This window comes from Manis javanica, chromosome 5 (genome assembly GCF_040802235.1).
Source record: "Manis javanica isolate MJ-LG chromosome 5, MJ_LKY, whole genome shotgun sequence".
Lineage (NCBI taxonomy): Eukaryota > Metazoa > Chordata > Mammalia > Pholidota > Manidae > Manis > Manis javanica.
Genome location: NC_133160.1, coordinates 132,329,590 through 132,348,079, shown reverse-complemented (window position 1 = coordinate 132,348,079; position 18,490 = coordinate 132,329,590). Strand labels below are relative to the sequence as shown.

The 18,490-nt window shown below is 35.3% G+C and overlaps 1 protein-coding gene across 26 annotated transcripts in view; it reads left to right on the top strand.

The window, feature by feature from the left end:
- Nucleotides 1-18,490, top strand: part of FIP1L1 (factor interacting with PAPOLA and CPSF1) — a 76,882-nt gene that overhangs the window by 13,787 nt on the left and 44,605 nt on the right. For 9 of the 26 annotated variants that reach the window (XM_017670152.3, XM_036998785.2, XM_036998779.2 and 6 more), the window contains one exon: nt 9,815-9,924. In XM_017670152.3, coding sequence (XP_017525641.1) covers nt 9,815-9,924 — 110 coding nt within the window. Of the gene's footprint in view, nt 1-9,814; nt 9,925-17,729; nt 17,838-18,490 lie in introns of all 26 variants that reach the window. The other 17 variants (XM_017670149.3, XM_017670145.3, XM_036998773.2 and 14 more) reach the window with 3 other exon arrangements.

The following is an 18,490-nucleotide window of genomic DNA, read 5'->3' as shown; positions in this document are numbered from 1 at the left end:
TTTGTTCTTGAGTCTGCTCCCATACCACTACTCAAGGGATGAGATTAAAGTGGAAATAGCTACCTTTTTTCCAAACCTTCAGCTTCCTGGTGACTTACAAATTTGCTGATTGTTGTTTTATCTCCACTTTTGCAAGCATGTGAATTTACAGCCTATTTACTAACAAATGCCAAGTAAAACTATTGTGCTTTATGTTGTTGTGATTTTATTTTATCATAGTATGTGTTTGTAGGATATGCAGGTTCATGCCAACAAGCTAAGCTCTCATTATAGATCATGTTGTAATCTATCAGAATTGGAGACTTAATTTTCTTATAAAAATATTTTAAGGAAGATGGCATACTACTCTATTATCTGTATGACACTAAAATCATTGGTGTGATGTCTTTAAGGTAAGGCAAGAATCTTAGGCATTCTTTGAGAGTTCCTTAGAAAAAGACTCAACAGAATAAGATTAAGCCATTGATTCTTAAAATTCATGCTGGGAAGGAGTAGGTTTAGTGAGGGACTTGGAGGTTGATACTTCCATTTTGGTGTCAAGTGTGGCTTCTCCATTCATTCTGTATGACCACAGACCCTGTCCAAAGAATAATGTATTTTCATGTTTGTGCAACACAGCAACCTGTAAACTTTTCTTGAAATCCTGATTGTGTACTCTTCTTCACCTTAATTCTTGATTCTTGTATTCTGTGACACTGGAATGAAGACTGAGAGTGGCTTTTAGATTAGGGTGTATGTACTCAGGTAACTTTTGTGGGCAGCAACTTTTCTGTGACTCCTTTGGGACTGTAGCACTGTCCACCAAAATACTGCCGTAGGCAATGTATGCCCTATATCCACAGATGTAGCCACTCTGCTAGACACAGTTCTGTGTAGAGAATTTAATTTTAGTTTACATCCTACTTTGGGTAAGTATTTGGTTCTTGTTCTGCTATAAATCTTTTGAAAGTACATGATGATGTCTGTCCTATTTTAAATGGTCATCAGGTTCTTTTTGATGGTATCTACTTATTTAGTCATTGAATATATTGTTATACATCATTAAAATGAATAGATAGAGAAGTTGCCTTGCTGATGAATAGTTCATAAGCAGTGGTGCTTTTTATTTTCTTCTAACAGAAATAAGAACTGCTTTTGTGAACTGCCAGCCTCTGTATACTTCATCTATTTGGGCAGACTTCTAAAGAATAAAAAGAAACTCCTAGGGGCTGGTCTCTTATTGAAAGTAGTTTGTTGTGGTTGAGTTTTCATATACATACTATCTGTTGAAAAATTATTTGGAACTGTCTTGGTTATATGAGAGGAGGTCATTGTTTCGTTCTGATTTACTTGATTCTGAATTAATTAAAACTTGAATTTGATAGGTGTGGTCTAATGGTTTCTCTCGCCTTGATAATATGTTTTTAATACTGCTTATCTGTTAGAAATAGCTCATTTGGGAATAGGGTATGTACTTTAATATATGTGGGTAGTTAACATTTTTTATGTGTTCTTTAGGATTTATTTTATTGATAATGTTCAAAATCTACAGCTAATGGTATGTGAGAATGTGTGGCATTTTCAGGCTGCAGTTTGATTTACACTGAATTGTAGAAAAGTTTCTGTCAACTGAAATAAATATAAGAAATATCCTTGTTCAGATTTCTTTGGGATTGTTATTCTTTGATGTAGTTTTAGTTGTCTTTTACTATCCTGCAATTCTGGATGATACCAAAAAAAAAAAATTATAAAGATGTAACTGATATACCAAATATACAGAGGTAAAAATTCCTAGTTATTATTAAGTGCCAAAATGTGTATTTTAGACCAAATGCTGCTGAAATTGGAGAAATAGAGAAGATGATTAGAAATTACTTTGGGATTAGAAATTACATTGGGTGCTATATTTAGGTCCTTTCTGTTTGTGGGGTTTTTTTTTTTTTAAGTCTAAAGAGGATACAATAATATAGAGAAGCATATGCCATTTTAATCGGAGCCTTGACTGTGGAAAAGAGAATAAAAAGTATTAAAGATCAAGAAGATGGCTTGGTGCAAAGAAATGTTATGTTTTAATTGAGTAGAAGATGAGAGGATTATTAAAGAAATTACATTATTGAATCAGGGTTCTTTTTGGAAAGGAATGGAAGAGGCTTTCATGTTGTACAATTATAGAAAACCTACAAACAAGGAAGATGAGTTGGAGGAGGCTGTTTGTGAGTTGGAAAGTGACTTCTAAGTAACACTATTCTGGCAGCAGTGTGTGGTGTGGTTGAAGAAAAGAAAGTTAAAGCTCTTATTCACCTACTTTTGAACTGGAATTGTTAGGAGAAAGAGATAAAAGGAAAAAAGCTTCTGCAATTTTCTTGTTAAATCTGAGCACCTCCAGTTTGCCCTGCAGTGTGTGCTAGATGCTATTGAAAGACAGGGTCTCTGTATTCTAGGAGCTCATGATCTGAGTGACCTGTGTCTATGAACTAAACCGCAATACACTGTGACAGATGTCCTGCTGGTGGTATTGACAAAGTGCCATAGGGAATTCAGAGGAGAGCGGGTTAGCGTATATTGTGGAGTCTAGAAGTATTCAAATGGGAGGTGATAATTGAAAGATGAATGAGATTTCATTAGTAGAAGATAGGGAAATATAGAACATTATAAGGCATTGAGAGCAATATGAGGAGGACCAGCTAGCATGAAAGAGAGGGTGGATGAGAGATACATGAGAGAGGTCTAGAAATAGTAGAAATGGGGCTATGATGAGAAAGTCCTTAATCTTAAACCAGCCTGCAGGTATTTGTGTAGGCAAGAAGAAGCCATTTGAAAGTTTTTGAGTAGGAGAATAGCATGATTCTGTTTTTTACAAAAGGTACTGGCACCAGGGTAAGCTCTAGAATGTAAGTGGGAGAACAGAGATCCAGAAACCATACTGTTGCTGTCCTGTTGGAACAAAATGAACTGGTGAATGGACAAAGGAGCACATTTAAGAATCATAATTTAAGTTCTTTTCATATCTACTGCAAAGATATTTTTTATCCTAAATCAAGTGAGAGACAATCTTATCAGTCTCTTTAAAGTAACTTTTTTATTTTTACTTTTCACTAGGTAAATTTTCAAGCATACTAACATGGAGATAAAATAGTGCAGATGAACCCCTGTGTGTTTATTATAGTGTCTCAATGATTATTATAATATTTTGACATTCTTAAAGTATTTTGTATATTGTGATATAAATAAGGGTATTTTGTTTTTTAGTGAAGTAAAAGGAGGTCAAGTTTAATAGGCATAAAGTAAAATTACTTGATTGAATGCAAAAATAATTATGTAATTGTATAATTTGGTTGGCTGAAAGGCAAGAGGAGTGAGTAGTGGGAATGGGTAAAGTGTATATGTAAGAAAAAAATTGACTAGTCTTGTCATTTTTATGTGGCTATGTACACGCACGTTGCACACTTGCATAATGATTCTTTTTCTTCTATGGAACTATGTGTAAGTTTTGTCACCAGTGTTCTAAAATTTCAGAACTGTGTGTATCTATTACCTCCATTGTCCCAAGGTGTTCATCTGTACCGTCTTAATCTGGAGGTATGTCTCTTTCACTTCTGAAGGAGTGTTTTTCTTACTCTTTTTTTAAAATTATATCCTTCTATTATTTTCTTCTTTGAATTTTTACTTTTTCTCTGCTTCTTTCTTCTGGACTTACTTTTCAAATATTGGACCTCTTACACTGGTCCTTAAATTTTCTTAATCTTTCTTTCACTTTCAATTTCTCTGTCTTCCATTATCTGGGAGATTTCTTCAACTTTACAGCTCTTCTCTTCACCTTTTCAGCTTCTACTGTTATATTTTTAATGTTCAAGATTTTTCTTCAGTATTTAACCATACCGTCTTACTCTTGTTCATGTATGCAGTGATGTATTTTTCTCCCTTTTTCTTGAAAGATACTGATATTATGATAGGTTGTTAGTTTCTGTTAGGTTTTCTTTTCCTGCAGTGTGTTTTCACCAAGTCAAGTTTTTAAGTTTGTTGTTTTTGACTTTTGACTTTGACTTTTCTCAAAAGTTTGTTGATTTTGGCCATTCGCTTATGAGGGAGTAGGCCTCTGAGAAGGTGATTGGAAGCTCTATTTCTGTAAATAGAACTTGCTGAATGTAGGCTTTACTGAAGGGCTATGTAATCAGTAATAATTTTTGGTAGTAATATGACTTTTCAAAGAGATTCCTGTATGCTGTGTAGAGGGTTCATACTTAGCTGATTCAAATGTTCTGGGAGCCAAAATTGTCAATTCCTGAACATTTTTGGGTCCTACCATGAAAATTAATGTCTTTGCTTTCTCATTGCTGACTTAGGATTCAGATTATTTTGTCTGCTCAAGTCAGTTGTAATTTTTTCATCTACTTTCAAAGTCCTACATTTTATTGCATTCCCAATCTTCTTGTTTTTGTGGGTTGAAACAAAGTTATGATAACTTGTTTTCCACTTTCCCTTTTTTTACCTCAACATTATATGGTAAATGTTTTCCTAGGTTTTTAAAGTTTTTGATAAATAACACTTTAAATAGTTACATAATCCATTCTTTGGGTATACCATAATTTACTTGACAAATTTCTTTCTAGACACTTTGTAGTGTTAAACTTTTATAATAATGCTATAAAGGGCAGTTGAAGTAATTTCACCAAATAATTTTAAGTTGTGGTACAGTGGTAGCACAGTCTGCATAAATATTTAGCTTCTTAAGGTTACAGACTGCAGTTAACTTTTGTTTGGATCTGTAAGATACTATATGAATTTGTCTTTAGAGAATCAGTCATCGTGCATTAGTCATTTCTTAAAAGATTAGATCATGTGAAAAAATAGTCTCATGTTCTGATGAAATAGATATTGACTCTGTAATCCTGGGTACAGCATCTGAAGACAAGTGGATAATGCAGGTTGATTAGGAGGATTGCTAAAATGGTAAGGATTTTCAGAATTGTTTAATGTAATGAGTATACCATGAAGAAATTGAGGAAAGAAAACTAAATTAAGAAAAAGTAATTTTCATATGTTTAAAAATGTACTCTTTTTGATAACTTTTCTCACTTCCCCTATTGTAAATACTCTATTGCCTGTGCTCTCTTCCCTCTTTTTTTTTCTTTTACTCTCCCACTTTTCTTCTTCGACCATTCTCCAGTCCCACTTCCCAGTTTTTAATTGATCATTGACTATTATAGGGAGTGTCTTAGGCTTAGGTGAGGAGAGGATGTGAGCATTCTAGACTTAGGTATGTATGGTCTTAGAGTTTATCTGACGTAAAGGGGGAGAGTGATACTAATTACGATAATCATGCCAAAAATTATGTAGCTATAAATTCCATGTCCTGTGAAAGACTTTGAAGTACTATTTAAGCTGAGTTCCAAAGTCAGTCAAATAATAAATATCGAGCACTTACTGCATGCCAGGCACTTGGAACACAGATATAAAGTGGACAGCATCCACGTTTTCAAAGATTCTATGTTGTAGTAGCAGCAGACAATGAATGTGCAACAAAATCCGATAATGTCAGATAAAGATACTATGAGGAATTCTATGAAGATGATAAAAAATGATAATATATAGAGATCAGGAGCAGTCAGGGAAGACCACTCAAAAGAGACATTTGTTTGATGACCCGATTAACAAATGGGCAGAGGATATGAAGAGACAGTTCTCCAAAGAAGAAATTCAGATGGCCAACACACGCATGAAAAGATGCTCCATATCACTAATCATCAGGGAAATGCAAATTAAAACCACAATGAGATAATCACCTCACACTAGTAAGGATGGCTAACATCAAAAAGACTAAGAACAACAAATGCTGGCGAGGATGCAGAGAAAGGGGAACCCTCCCACACTGCTGGTGGGAATGTAAACTAGTTCAACAATTGTGGAAAGCAATATGTAGGTTCCTCAAAAAACTAAAAATAGAAATACCGTTTGACCCAGGAATCCCACTCCTTGGAATTTACCCAGGGAATACGACTTCTCAGATTCAAAAAGACACAAGCACCCCTATGTTTATCGCAGCACTATTTACAATAGCCAAGATATGGAAGCAACCTAAGTGTCCATCCATAGATGAATGGATAAAGAAGAGGTGGTACATATACACCATGGAATACTATTCAGCCATAAGAAAGAAACAAATCTTACCATTTGCAACAAAATGGATGGAGCTGGAGGACATTAAGCTCAGTGAAATAAGCCAGGTGGAGAAAGACAAGTGCCAAATGAATTCCCTCATTTGTGGAGTATAACAACGAAGCAAAACTGAAGGAACAAAATAGCAGCAGACTCAGAGACTCCAAGGAGGAACTAGTGGTTACCAAAGGGGAAGGATGTGGAAGGGCGGGTGGGAAGGGAGGGAGAAGGGGATTGAGGGGTATTATGTTTAGTACACATGGTGTGGGGGGATCACGGGGAGAACAGTGTAGCACAGAGAAGGCAAATAGTGACTCTGTGGCATCTTACTACACTGATGGACAGTGACTGCATTGGGATATGGGTAGGGACTGGATAATGTGGGTAAATGTAGTACACATTGTTTTTTCATGTGAAACCGCCATAAGAATATATCAATAATGCCTTAATAAAAAATTAAACAAACAAACAAAAAAGAGACATTTGAGTATTACTTGAATGAATCGAAGGAGGTAGCCATGAGAAGATCTGGGGAGAGAATATTCCAAGCCGAAGGAACATCTAGTGGAAAAGCCTTCATGGAGGGCCTTACATGATATAAGAATAAGAAAAAAGGCCATTGTGACTGGGCATCTTAAAGATAGGTTGGGGAGGAATAGAGGAAAACAAGATTAGAGAGATAGGGCCCATGCAATGTAAATCCTCGTATGCCATGATAAGTTTAGATATTATTCTTTTTGATTGGAAAACTATTGGAGAATTTTGAGCAGGGGAGATAAATGAGTTGACTTAAACTTTCAGTTAGATTGCTTGGCTGTATACAGAGGATGGATCTTAGTTAACACCAAAGCAGAGTGATATGTTAATAGCAGAACAGTTGAGATGTAGTAGGTTTGATCTGGGGGTGGACATATTATAAGTGATTGAATTTGGTATCTGTTGTAAGTTGAGATAGGATGTTCATATGTACTGGATAATTGCTAGGGTCCTTTTTTTTCCCCTTTGAGCAACTTGATAGATGAAGGTGCCATTTCATTTACTTAACATGTGGAAGACTTAGGATTAGATTGGTGAATAGGAGGAAGTCAGAAGCTTTGTTTTGGCCATGGTAAGTTTATTAGACATGTAAGACATTGGGTGTGAATGACTGGAGCTCAACAGAACAGTTGAGACCATAGTAGCAACTCTTGAGTATTCCTTACGTCCCCAGGAAAAGTTATTCATTTTTTTTCTGTGTTCTTATAGCATCTTTTATCCCAAAGATACATGTATTTTTTTTTCATAGCATTTATTGTATTGCTCTGGATATCTGCATGTCTGTCTTTTCCCATGGTCTAGGATTTTTGTTGTATTTCTCTCTAGTTTCAGCTTCTGGTACATAATAGATATTTATTTATTTATTTTTAATAAATTTATTTTATTAAGGTATTATTGATATGCACTCATGAAGGTTTCACATGAAAAAACAATGTGGTTCCTATATTCACCCCTGTTATCGTGTCCCCCCCATACCCCGTTGCAGTCACTGCCCATCAGTGTAGTAAGATGCCACAGAGTCACTATTTGCCTTCTCTGTGCTACACTGTCTTCCCCCTGGTCCCACCTACACCATGTGTGCCAATCATAATACCCCTGAATCCCCTTCTCCCTCCCTCCTCACCCACCCTCCCCGACTCCTCCCCTTTGGTAATCGTTGGTTCCTTCTTGGAGTTTGTGAGTCTGTTGCTGTTTTGTTCCTTCAGTTTTGTTTCGTTGTTATACTCCACAAATGAGGGAAATCATTTGGTACTTGTCTTTCTCTGCCTGGCTTATTTCACTGAGCATAATATCCTCCAGCTCCATCCATGCTATTGCAAATTGTAGGATTTGTTTCTTTCTAATGGCTGAATAGTATTCCATTGTGTGTATGCACCACATCTTTATTCCTTTCATCTACTGATGGACACTTAGGTTGCTTCCATATCTCAGCTGTTGTAAATAGTGCCTCAATAAACATAGGGGTGCATATGTCTTTTTGAATCTGGGAAATTATATTCTTTGGGTAAATTCCTAGGAGTGGAATTCCCGGGTCAAACGGTATTTCTATTTGTAGTTTTGAGGAACCTCCACATTGCTTTCCACAATGGTTGAATTAGTTTACAGCACTGTAGGAGGATTCTGCTTTCTCCACGTTCTCATCAACATTTGTTGTTCTTAATCTTTCTGATACTGCCATCCTAACTGGTGTGAGGTGATACCTCATTGTGGTTTTTATTTGCATTTCCCTGATAATTAGTGATGTGGAACATCTTTTCATGTGTCTGTTGGCCATCTGAATTTCTTCTTTGGAGAATTGTCTGTTCATGTCCTAGACCAACAGAGTGGAATTTCATCACTGCTCATAAAAGATATTTAATAAATGTTCATGAATGAACATGTTTATTTCCCTATCACCACATTCTGTCAGTTGACCTGCCAAGTGTCTGTCAGATTCATTTCTTTTTTTCTGTCCTTACTGTCTTTCATGCTGATCCTCATCATCCCTCATTAGGATAAGTGCCTTTTAAATGCATTTTTTTTCTTAAGCAGTGGAACTCATTTTCAAACATAATGTCAATCTGAAAACCCTAATTAAATGGAGGCACCAGTTGGGGATTGGTTTGGCAATATTAAGAAGAGATCTCACCGTAATGGCTCAGATATATAAATAAGGGTTTCTTTTACTCATTTAATGATAATTTGAGAGGTAGATGATTTCTGGAATTGAATCAGTGGTTTAAATATGTCAAAGTAAAGGTGTCTGAGATTGTCTTGGCCTTTGGTTTATGGGGAAGGAGAGTGATGCTGAATTTAGACTGAACAAGAGGAATAGAATTTAAAAGGGCATAAAATAATGGTGTGATGTTATTCAAATGTAGGGCAACTTTAATAAATTAATGATTATCTTAGGATAGGAAGGTGAATGTAAAAGCAAAAGCGCATAATGTATTTCACCAGTCTAAAGGAGTATGACTGGACCATACTCAGGATCTGCTAGAAGCAGAAAGGGTGGGCAAATCTGGAAGGAATTATGGAGTAAATAGATGACTGCTTTGTAACTGTACATGAAGAGGGAGAAGAAGTTAAGGAGACAGATGACTGACTTCAGCTTCTAGGTGTACTGAACTGGCAGGATGGTGATAACTGTTGACTCTGATGGGGAAACAGGAGAAATGGTATGGAAATGTAGATGCTGTTTGTCAATATTTGTTTTATAGCAAGTCACAGTCTGAATAGAAAATTATAAGAATGATAAAATGGCCACTGTCTAGTTTTCCTAGATAAGGGTAATGAACATAGAAGGGGAAAAGTCTTCAAGGCCTTTCTTGAACTATGAAATGTGGAATCATAACCAAGTGTCTTAGACTCATTTGTGGTAATCTGAGGAAATTTATGAAAGTCCTGAGTTACAGTATATTGGACTTTTAAGTGACATTAATGTGAACTTTTTTAATAGTTGAACTTTTTAATCCCATAATCCATTTTTGGATCTTTGACGTAATACTGTTCTAAAATAGGTTAATTTTAGTAAGTATTCAGCAATGAAGCATTCTTCTTATTTAATTTCAAATCAGAATTTACAGATTTATTTTAACATCTTCAGTGTATTATGTTTGAGTGTTCCAGTAAATTAAGTAAGCTAATAACCCTTTTTTTTAAGGTACAGCAGGGAAGAACTGGAAATTCGGAGAAGGAAACAGCACTTCCATCTACAAAAGCTGAGTTTACTTCCCCTCCTTCTTTGTTCAAGACTGGACTCCCACCAAGCAGGTTAGTCAGACAATTATAATTCTATTTATTGAAGGCCTTTGTCTCTTCATCTTGTATTAGTGCTATTGAAGTATAAAAGCTCTGAATGTTCTGCAGAAAACTGGAACATTCTCCTTTAGCACAAAATGAATTCTCCTTCCTGGGTGCTCCTCCATCTAAAAAAAAAAACAACTAGGTAAGCAAGAAATGAAGCATGGTATCATGCAGTTGATATGTATGTATAGAGACAACACTCTGACCTTCAGGAGATGTGGTAGCAACAATGGTCCTGTTGTTTTCTTGTGCTTACTATTCTTACATAAAGAATTATTGAACTTGTGTCTACATTTGAATTTGGCCTAAAGTTATGTTGTACTGATTTTTAGTTTAATTTCAGTTAATTTAGTTCATTTTAGCCTGGAAAATCTCTCAAACTAAAGCCATTTTCTTTTCTTTCTTTGATTTTGTTGTAATAATACCCAGTTGAATTCCACAAGGTACAAGTTGTAAGAGGCAAATATACTGGCAAATATACTTTTGACTTAAACCTGACAGATGGTTAGCCTGTTACCAGGAAATGGGATAGGGTATGCTAAGGTTAGGGAAGTTTGATGTCAGCGGTTTAACTTGGAGTTAGATAAAGGTGACTTATACAGTTACTTCTCTGGGCCTAAACAAGTCAGTAACCCATCTATTACTAGTTCTAAGCCAGATCATTTATCTTTTGTGTTACTTGCTTACATTTATTTTATATAGTTTTCTAGTTTTGTTATTCTGCAATTTTGAATTCTCTAAGAGATTATATCTCATAATATACAAATTCAGGAAGAGATCTTATGGGAGCTTGTAGTTAAGGTACAAGATAAAGGTTCTTCAAACTTTGAGGTAAAATTAGAGGTCACAAAACTATCTTGGGTTTTGACTGTCTCTTCTCATCTTAACAATTTCTACTCTTGGACATTTGCAAATGTGATATTTAAGCTAAATGCAGTCTCATAAAATGTTTGACTAAGACGTACGGTAGCTCAGGAATACTGATTCTGACTTTTTCATACTTTAAAGGAGGTCAACTTTCATTCATTAAATTTATGGTATACTTCAGTGTAGAGTAATGTTAAGAGGTTGGACTCTAGAGCCAGACTTCTGGGGCTCAAGTTTGGCTATATTACTTACTAGCTATGTGTCCTTGAGTAAATCCCCTAATCTTATTCTTCCATTTCCTGATCTGTTAAATATAATAATACTTCCTTCACGGGTAGTTGTGTCTATTAAGTGGAATGAATCATTTATTTTAAGTGTTTAAGAACAATGGTGCGTAAATATTGAATGCTCTATTGATGTTTGCTATTATCAAAATTAAACTAGCTAAAAATCAGTAGTAGTTTTTCTATACTTTGCCTGCCTCCGCCCCTTCACCACTGTTTTTTTTTTAAACTTGGTACAGATTATATAGGGCATTGTGCCATTACAAGGATTTTGGCTTTTCCTATAACTGAAATAAATGGGAATTCACTGTCAGATTTTGATCAAAAGAATGAAATAATCTGCTTCAGATTAAATTTTTTAAGTCTCAATTTAACTGTTTATTAAGATCAGACTATAGAGTGATTACAGGCAAAACTAGGAGGCCAGTTTGGAGTTTCTAATAATTATCTAGGCAAGAGGTAATGATAACTTGGACCAAGGTGGTAGTGGTACAAATGGTGAGTGTCAGATGCTGAATACATTTCAGAAGATGTAAAAAAGGTCTTTTACATCTGAGATTAAGACTGCAGGAGGAGTGATTTTTGGAAAGAGAAGCTCAAGAGTTCAGTTTTGGACAATGAAATTGAGATGCCTATTAGAAAACAAGTAGCAAATTTTTGCTTACGAAGTGGATGTATAATGGGTCTGGACTACAGGGGAAAGTTATGGGCTAGAGATACAAATTTGGGAGTAATTGTTATTTAAGTAGTATTAGTATTTAAGTGAAGCTGTGAAACTGAATTAGGTTGTAGAAGAGGTAATACTGATAGAGAAGTGGTAACAGGACAGAGCCTTGGGACACTTTCTTACAGGTCAGAAAAATTAGAATGAACCAGTAAGAGGAGAGAGAACAGTAGGAAGAACATCCAGTGTATATCTTGAGAAGGATGTGTTTGAAAGTAGGAGGAGTGATTAACTATCAGGTAATACTAATTGGTCAGGAAGAAGACTGAGAATGACTCTTGGATTTTAAAATACAGAGGTTGTTGGTGATCCTGACTAGGATTATTTTTAGTGGCATAAGATAAAGATTAAAAAAATACTTTTTGGAATGGATTCAAGAGAGAATGGGAGGAAAGAAATTAGGATGAGACAATATAGATAGTTATTTTTAGGACTTTTTTCTTTCCTTTTGAAAGGATAGGGAAATAGGGCTGGGGGAAGTTTCTTTCCAAAATGAAAGAAATTACAGCATGTTTGTATACTTACAAGAATGAGTTCCAGAGGGGAAAATTGATGAAAGAAGTGACAGTTGTTAGAGCAATGTCCTTAGGCCAGAAGGGATGGGATGTGATATGCAAGTAGAGGTTTAGCCTTAGGGAGGAACAGGGAACATTGACTCAGTAACAGGACGGAAGGCAAGATATGGTGAAGGGTGAAGGTGGGTGGTAGGTAATAGTGATGGATACAGCTAAAAGTTACCTTCTGATTGCTTCAGTTTTCCCTAGCACATGGGGTGCAGACTTACCTGGTGAAAGAGAGGATAGTGGAAGGGAATGTTGAATGTTCGAAAAGGGAGGAGAAAGTCTGAAATAGTCATTTAGAGGTATGTTCATAAACCAGGGGAAAGGTAGAGGATTACTGGCTCAAAGTACCTGGAGGGAACTGTGAAGTCAGGAGAAGGCTTTTTTTCAAGATGAGAGAAATTACAGCATTTTTATACGCTGATGGGTATGAGTTAGTAGAGTGAAAAATTGGTAACACATGAAGAGAGACTGCATTTCCATCTTTTCTTGAGGTTAATGGACAGGGGTTTAAAATGAGATAGGTCATCTTGCTTGCGTGTGTTTCTTCTGCCCTTGTTGGTGTTCATGAGGAGTAATTAGAGGGCAAGGAAGGTGAGACGGTACTTGACACAGTGATTATAATGATGGACAACCCTGTATCTGAGGAGAGATGGAGAGATGGGAGGATAGTGGTGGGTAAGGAGCAGTAAAAAGGAGGTAAAAAAGTGATAGAAGAATTAGCAGATCTATCACTACTACTAAAAAAAATGCACAGTTATACGACAGCCTATAGAAACATACCTAGTATGTCAGTACTGTCACTTTTGAATATAAAGAACAGGAAAGTTTATTTTCTGGATTCATCTTCACTTGAATAAAAGTACTTTTTGTTTATTGTGAAGTATTGCCCTAAATATATATTAGTGTTTTTTCTGTTTTATTCTATTTATTTAAGGAGATTAGAGAGATATCTTTCACAGTAAAATTTTATTGACTTTAGGGAATCTAAACAGTAATGTCATTTAAGACCTAAGAGAGACTGGATGACAAACAGTTGGCAGTAATGAGCTGTCTACTGACCTAACCACTGTATTTCCATTGTTCAAAATCTTAGATTGCCTTACTAAGTATAGATAGATTCCTACTGGTATGTTTTTATTTATGGTTCTTTGTACTTTATCAGTCAAGTTTCTGACATCTTCTGCTACCCTGCAAATTGGCATACTTTCTTTTTTTTTGAGAGGGCATCTCTCATATTTATTGATCAAATGGTCGTTAACAACAATAAAATTCTGTATAGGGTACTCAATGCACAATCATTAATCAACCCCAAGCCTAATTCTCAACAGTCTCCAATCTTCTGAAGCATAACGAACAAGTTCTTTCATGGTGAACAAGTTCTTACATAGTGAATTAAGTTCTTACATGGTGAACAGTGCAAGGGCAGGCATATCACAGGAACTTTTGGTTTTGATCACGCATCATGAACTATAAACAATCAGGTCAAATATGATTATTCGTTTGATTTTTTTACTTGATTTATATGTGAATCCCACATTTCTCCCTTATTATTATTATTATTATTATTATTATTAATGAAATGCTGAAGTGGTAGGTAGATGCAAGATAAAGATAGAAAACATAATTTAGTGCTGTAAGAGGGCAAATGTAGATGATCAGGTGTGTGCCTATAGACTAAGTATTAATCCAAGCTAGACAAGGGCAACAGAACATCCACGGATGCAGAAGATTTCTCTCAAAACAGGGGAGGTGAGGTTCTAAGCCTCACCTCTGTTGATCCCCAATTTCTCACCTGATGGCCCCCCTGCGACTGTGCCTCTTAGGTTGCTCCTCCCTTGAGGAATCTTACCCATTCTGGCTAACCAGTCATCTTCTGGGGCCATACAGGGAAATGTAAAGTTGGTAAGTGAGAGAGAAGCAATATTGTTTGAAAAGGTTAGCTTTTTACTTCTTTGCAGATTTATGCCCTGTGGCTTCTATGCCCAGCATTTGTCTTGAGGTGTCTTTACCACTTGGAAGAATTATGATACTCGGTAATTTCGATATGAGGCATGAATTCTACTTAGAGGTTGTAATTATGAAGTAAAAAGAGAAGCTATAGAAGCAGCAGATGGAAGAAAACATGGGAAGATTGTATTTCTTTGACATATCTTCTTGTAGTGTGACATAAGCGTGTATAGGTTTTAAATTACTAATTAAATTGCGTGCACACATTAACGTAATAGGAATACAGCTACATAACCAAAGCAGACCTACAATTACCAGCCATATCCAGTGAAACCAAGAAAACCAGTTAGGCACCCTAGGCATTTGTGAAAACTTATCAATGATATGATGGATATTGTCTAACTGAATTTGAATATTTCGAGAAAAATCAGACAAATTAAAACAACACATTCCTGGGAACTGTTCACATCTCGTATGTTCTTTTAACAGTAGATAGTCTGTAGTCGCCCGATTTTGGAGCGCTGCAACTTGCATGCACTTCTCCTAATTCTTGGTTGAGTTCCAACAGTATAGATCCAGTCAAATTTGTTTTACTGTATGTACAGGCCAGCAAATTGGCATACTTTTAAGTAAAATGTTAATATTTAATATAAGTGTTTTGCTGAATCATTAAGAGTTTTCATATGTCATGAATGTACAACTTGATAAATTTTCGCAAACTGAGCACATCATGTAACTGGCAGGTATATGAATAAACAGGACATTATCATTACTCCAGAAGCCTTCATTTGTTTTCATTTTTTAATATTTTATTTTGATAAAAATTCAGACTTTAAAGATTTTTAATAAAACTATAAAGAATGCATATATATACTTGTTCACCCAGATTCACCAATAATTAATTTTTTCCATATTTGCTTTATAATTTCTCAAATATTTTTCTTTCTGAAATTTGCATGTTAGTTGTAGACATCATGTCCTCTATTGTAGACATGATGCCCCCTTACCTCTGAATATTTGAGAACGAATTTCCTAAGAACAAGGACATTCTGTTTCATAATCATAGGATGCAGTTATCAAAGTCAGAATGTAATAATGAATCAGTACTTTAATATACATACCAGCTATAAATTTTGCAGTTATTTCAGTAATGTCTTTTATGGCGGTTCTTTTCTTTCCTCGATTTAGGATTCAGTCCAGGATCTTTCATTATAATTAACTCTTTTATCTCTTTATTCATCTTTAATCTGAGATAGCTTCTCAGATATTCTTTGTATCTGTTGACATTGAAGTTTAAAGAATAATACCCAGTTTTGTAAATCATCCCTCAGTCTGGGTTTACCTGATTTCCTTTGTTATTAGCTCAGGTTTTCCTTTTTGAGCAGGAATACTGTGTTATATGATGTTGTGTTCTTTTCAGTACATCAGTTGGTAGGTATATGATATCAGTTTGTCCCATTATTAGTGATGATAACTTTAATCACTTAGTTGTGGTGTCCGTTGGGTTTCTGCACTGTAATGTTACTATTTCCCCCCTCCCCCACCCTTTGTATGTAATAAGTAACAGGTAAGGAGACAGTGTAAACAACATTTTTCTCTTTGAACTTCTCAAGAATTTTAATATCCATTGATGATTTTTGGTTTAGTCATTACCATAATGGCTGTAAAATAGTGATTATTTATTCCTCTTAGATTAATTAGTTGGCATTTTACTTTAAAAATGAGCTTTCTTACCTTCATGCTAGATTCATTAATTCTTATTTCATGTGTAAGTGTGTGGGTGGCTTATAAATATGCTTATTTGTATGTGGCATATAAACTGTATATGATTTATGTATATACTGTAATTCATATTGATACTCAGATTGTTCCAGATTTGGTCATTAGGAGCCTCTTTATACACTGGCTCCTGGTGATCTTTTGACATGTTCCCTTTTTTTTTTTGAGAACCAGGTAGATGTTCTAGGCTTATCTTGTGCTTTCCCTGCTGCCACCCCTTCCCCCCAAACAGCCATCTCTGGAGGAGCACCCTGATGCCTTTTAGTGGGAAATGGTAATCAGACACCAAGATCTTGTCTCTAAACACTCATTGCTATTGGGGTGTATCTGTGTCTGGGTGTTTTTAGCACCCAGAGCTAGGGAAAAAATAAGCAGTTTCAATAAGAAATTGCTGTACATATATTCTTTTCATAAAATTTTAATCGTGTAATCATCATGCTGCTTCTACTTCCAGTTTGACACCACCAGGTTCTACTTCCCTTTTCCTAATCCATTATTGTATCTCCGTTTTCCACGTTGAGAACTTAGTTCCCAAAAACTTTATTATATACACTCATTTGCTTAATCCTAAAACAAAATAGAACTTCTGCATCTAGCATTACAGAAAACAAACCTATTAAATAGAATTCAAGACTGGTTTGCAATTTTTTCTCTTCTTTTTAGACTGAGAGTATATGGTCACAATACTGTGTTCAGAGGTTTCCTTCACAGTGGTTATATTAATTAAAGTTTAATTTGATCCATTGTTTCTGTTTAATATTAGAATTTCTTTTCTTCCATACATAATTTTTTGTATATATAAAACATTTAACATGGTTCCTGAAGTATATCAGATTTGTCACTTTTCCCCCTATTTCGTTCACTCCTGTCAATAACTAATTTCATTTCATCTTGTTTCTGGTTTATTCTTCCTGTGTTTCTTTTTATATAAATAAGCAGATAAATGGACATACTTTTTTCCTGCTACTTTGAAAGAGTGTCTTATTAGTCCTTTAAAGGATTGGTAAGAGTGTAAATAGCTAAACATTTTATGGAGTATATCATCAAGGATAAAATCAACATTCTTTAGACTTTTACTGGAAGAGTTATTTTGAAGTGGAATTTTTATGAAATACATATTTAGTGTAGCTTTTTATGAACCACATCAGAGTGTTAATGTGACCTGGTTACACTAACAATATTTACACCTATTATTGAAGAATATAGGGAAAGAAATAGCAAAGTTTCAAATAAGTCTTTGTGAAACTAAAGAAATTAATGTCACTAATTTGTAAAAGCACAGAAATTTGTTTCTTGATAATATAACTTGAAGTAAGCCCTTGACTTTATTTTGCATTTCTGCATTTTGACATCATACTGTCTGTGTTGAAATATATTTCTAAAAATATTCTAGAGTTAATAAAGGGTTTGATAACACATTTGTATTTAAATACCACTAGCAGTCTTAGTCCCACAGCAAGTATTTTTTGTGGCTTGAAGAGAATGATACTATAGGAACATGCTGAAGGACTTTAGAAAAAGCATGTCAAGGAAAAAAAAACAAAACAGAACAAGGGGGGTCAGAGACAACAATATGTAAGAAAAAACATAGAAAATTTATCTCACCAGAAACAGCACCTCTTCTCAGTCTCAGCCAAGTTCTGCCTCCAGAAAAGCCAATTCAAGCGTTGGGAAGTGGCAGGATCGATATGGGAGGGCCGAATCACCTGATCTAAGGTAAGGCTATTTTTAAACATTGGATACTCCCTGATGTCTAGATCATCAGTGTTGTTTTGTTTTATTAGTAAGATACTAAGTTTTGATTAGACTGTACCATAATTTAACCCCTAAATTATGCTTTTTCAGAATAGAATTGAGGGTTTTTTAAGTTACTTTTAGGAATCAGGCCTTTTGACCTCTCGTCTTGCCTCTCATCTCTCTGGCTCTTTATAATCATTATAAATTGTATGGAACCATGCTAATGGTGCTCAATACATTTTTTCTCCCCTTTGCTGCGGGTTTAATTCTTCCTTTTCATATCATACCCTGTTAAAAAATCATTCACTGGGTGCCTTTGACTATTTGTTGAATAAAATTTAGCTTTCTGAGCCAGTATTTAGAACCTGTAAAACTGAACTCCACTGAATCTTTCCACACTTCTTATCCCAACTACAGGGTATAAACCTGGCATTCCTTAGGTGGATCCACCAGCTGTCCTAGGAAGTAGTTTCCCTCATTGTTGCTCTGATTTTACTCATAATCCACCCTGAGTGGAATTTTGCTTTGTGTTCTAAATCTTACAAAGCATACAATCTTGAATGAGTATTGTAAACTCTCTGAGCCTGTAAAATGGGAATACAAATTTCTACCCTAAGTGATATAGTGAGAAG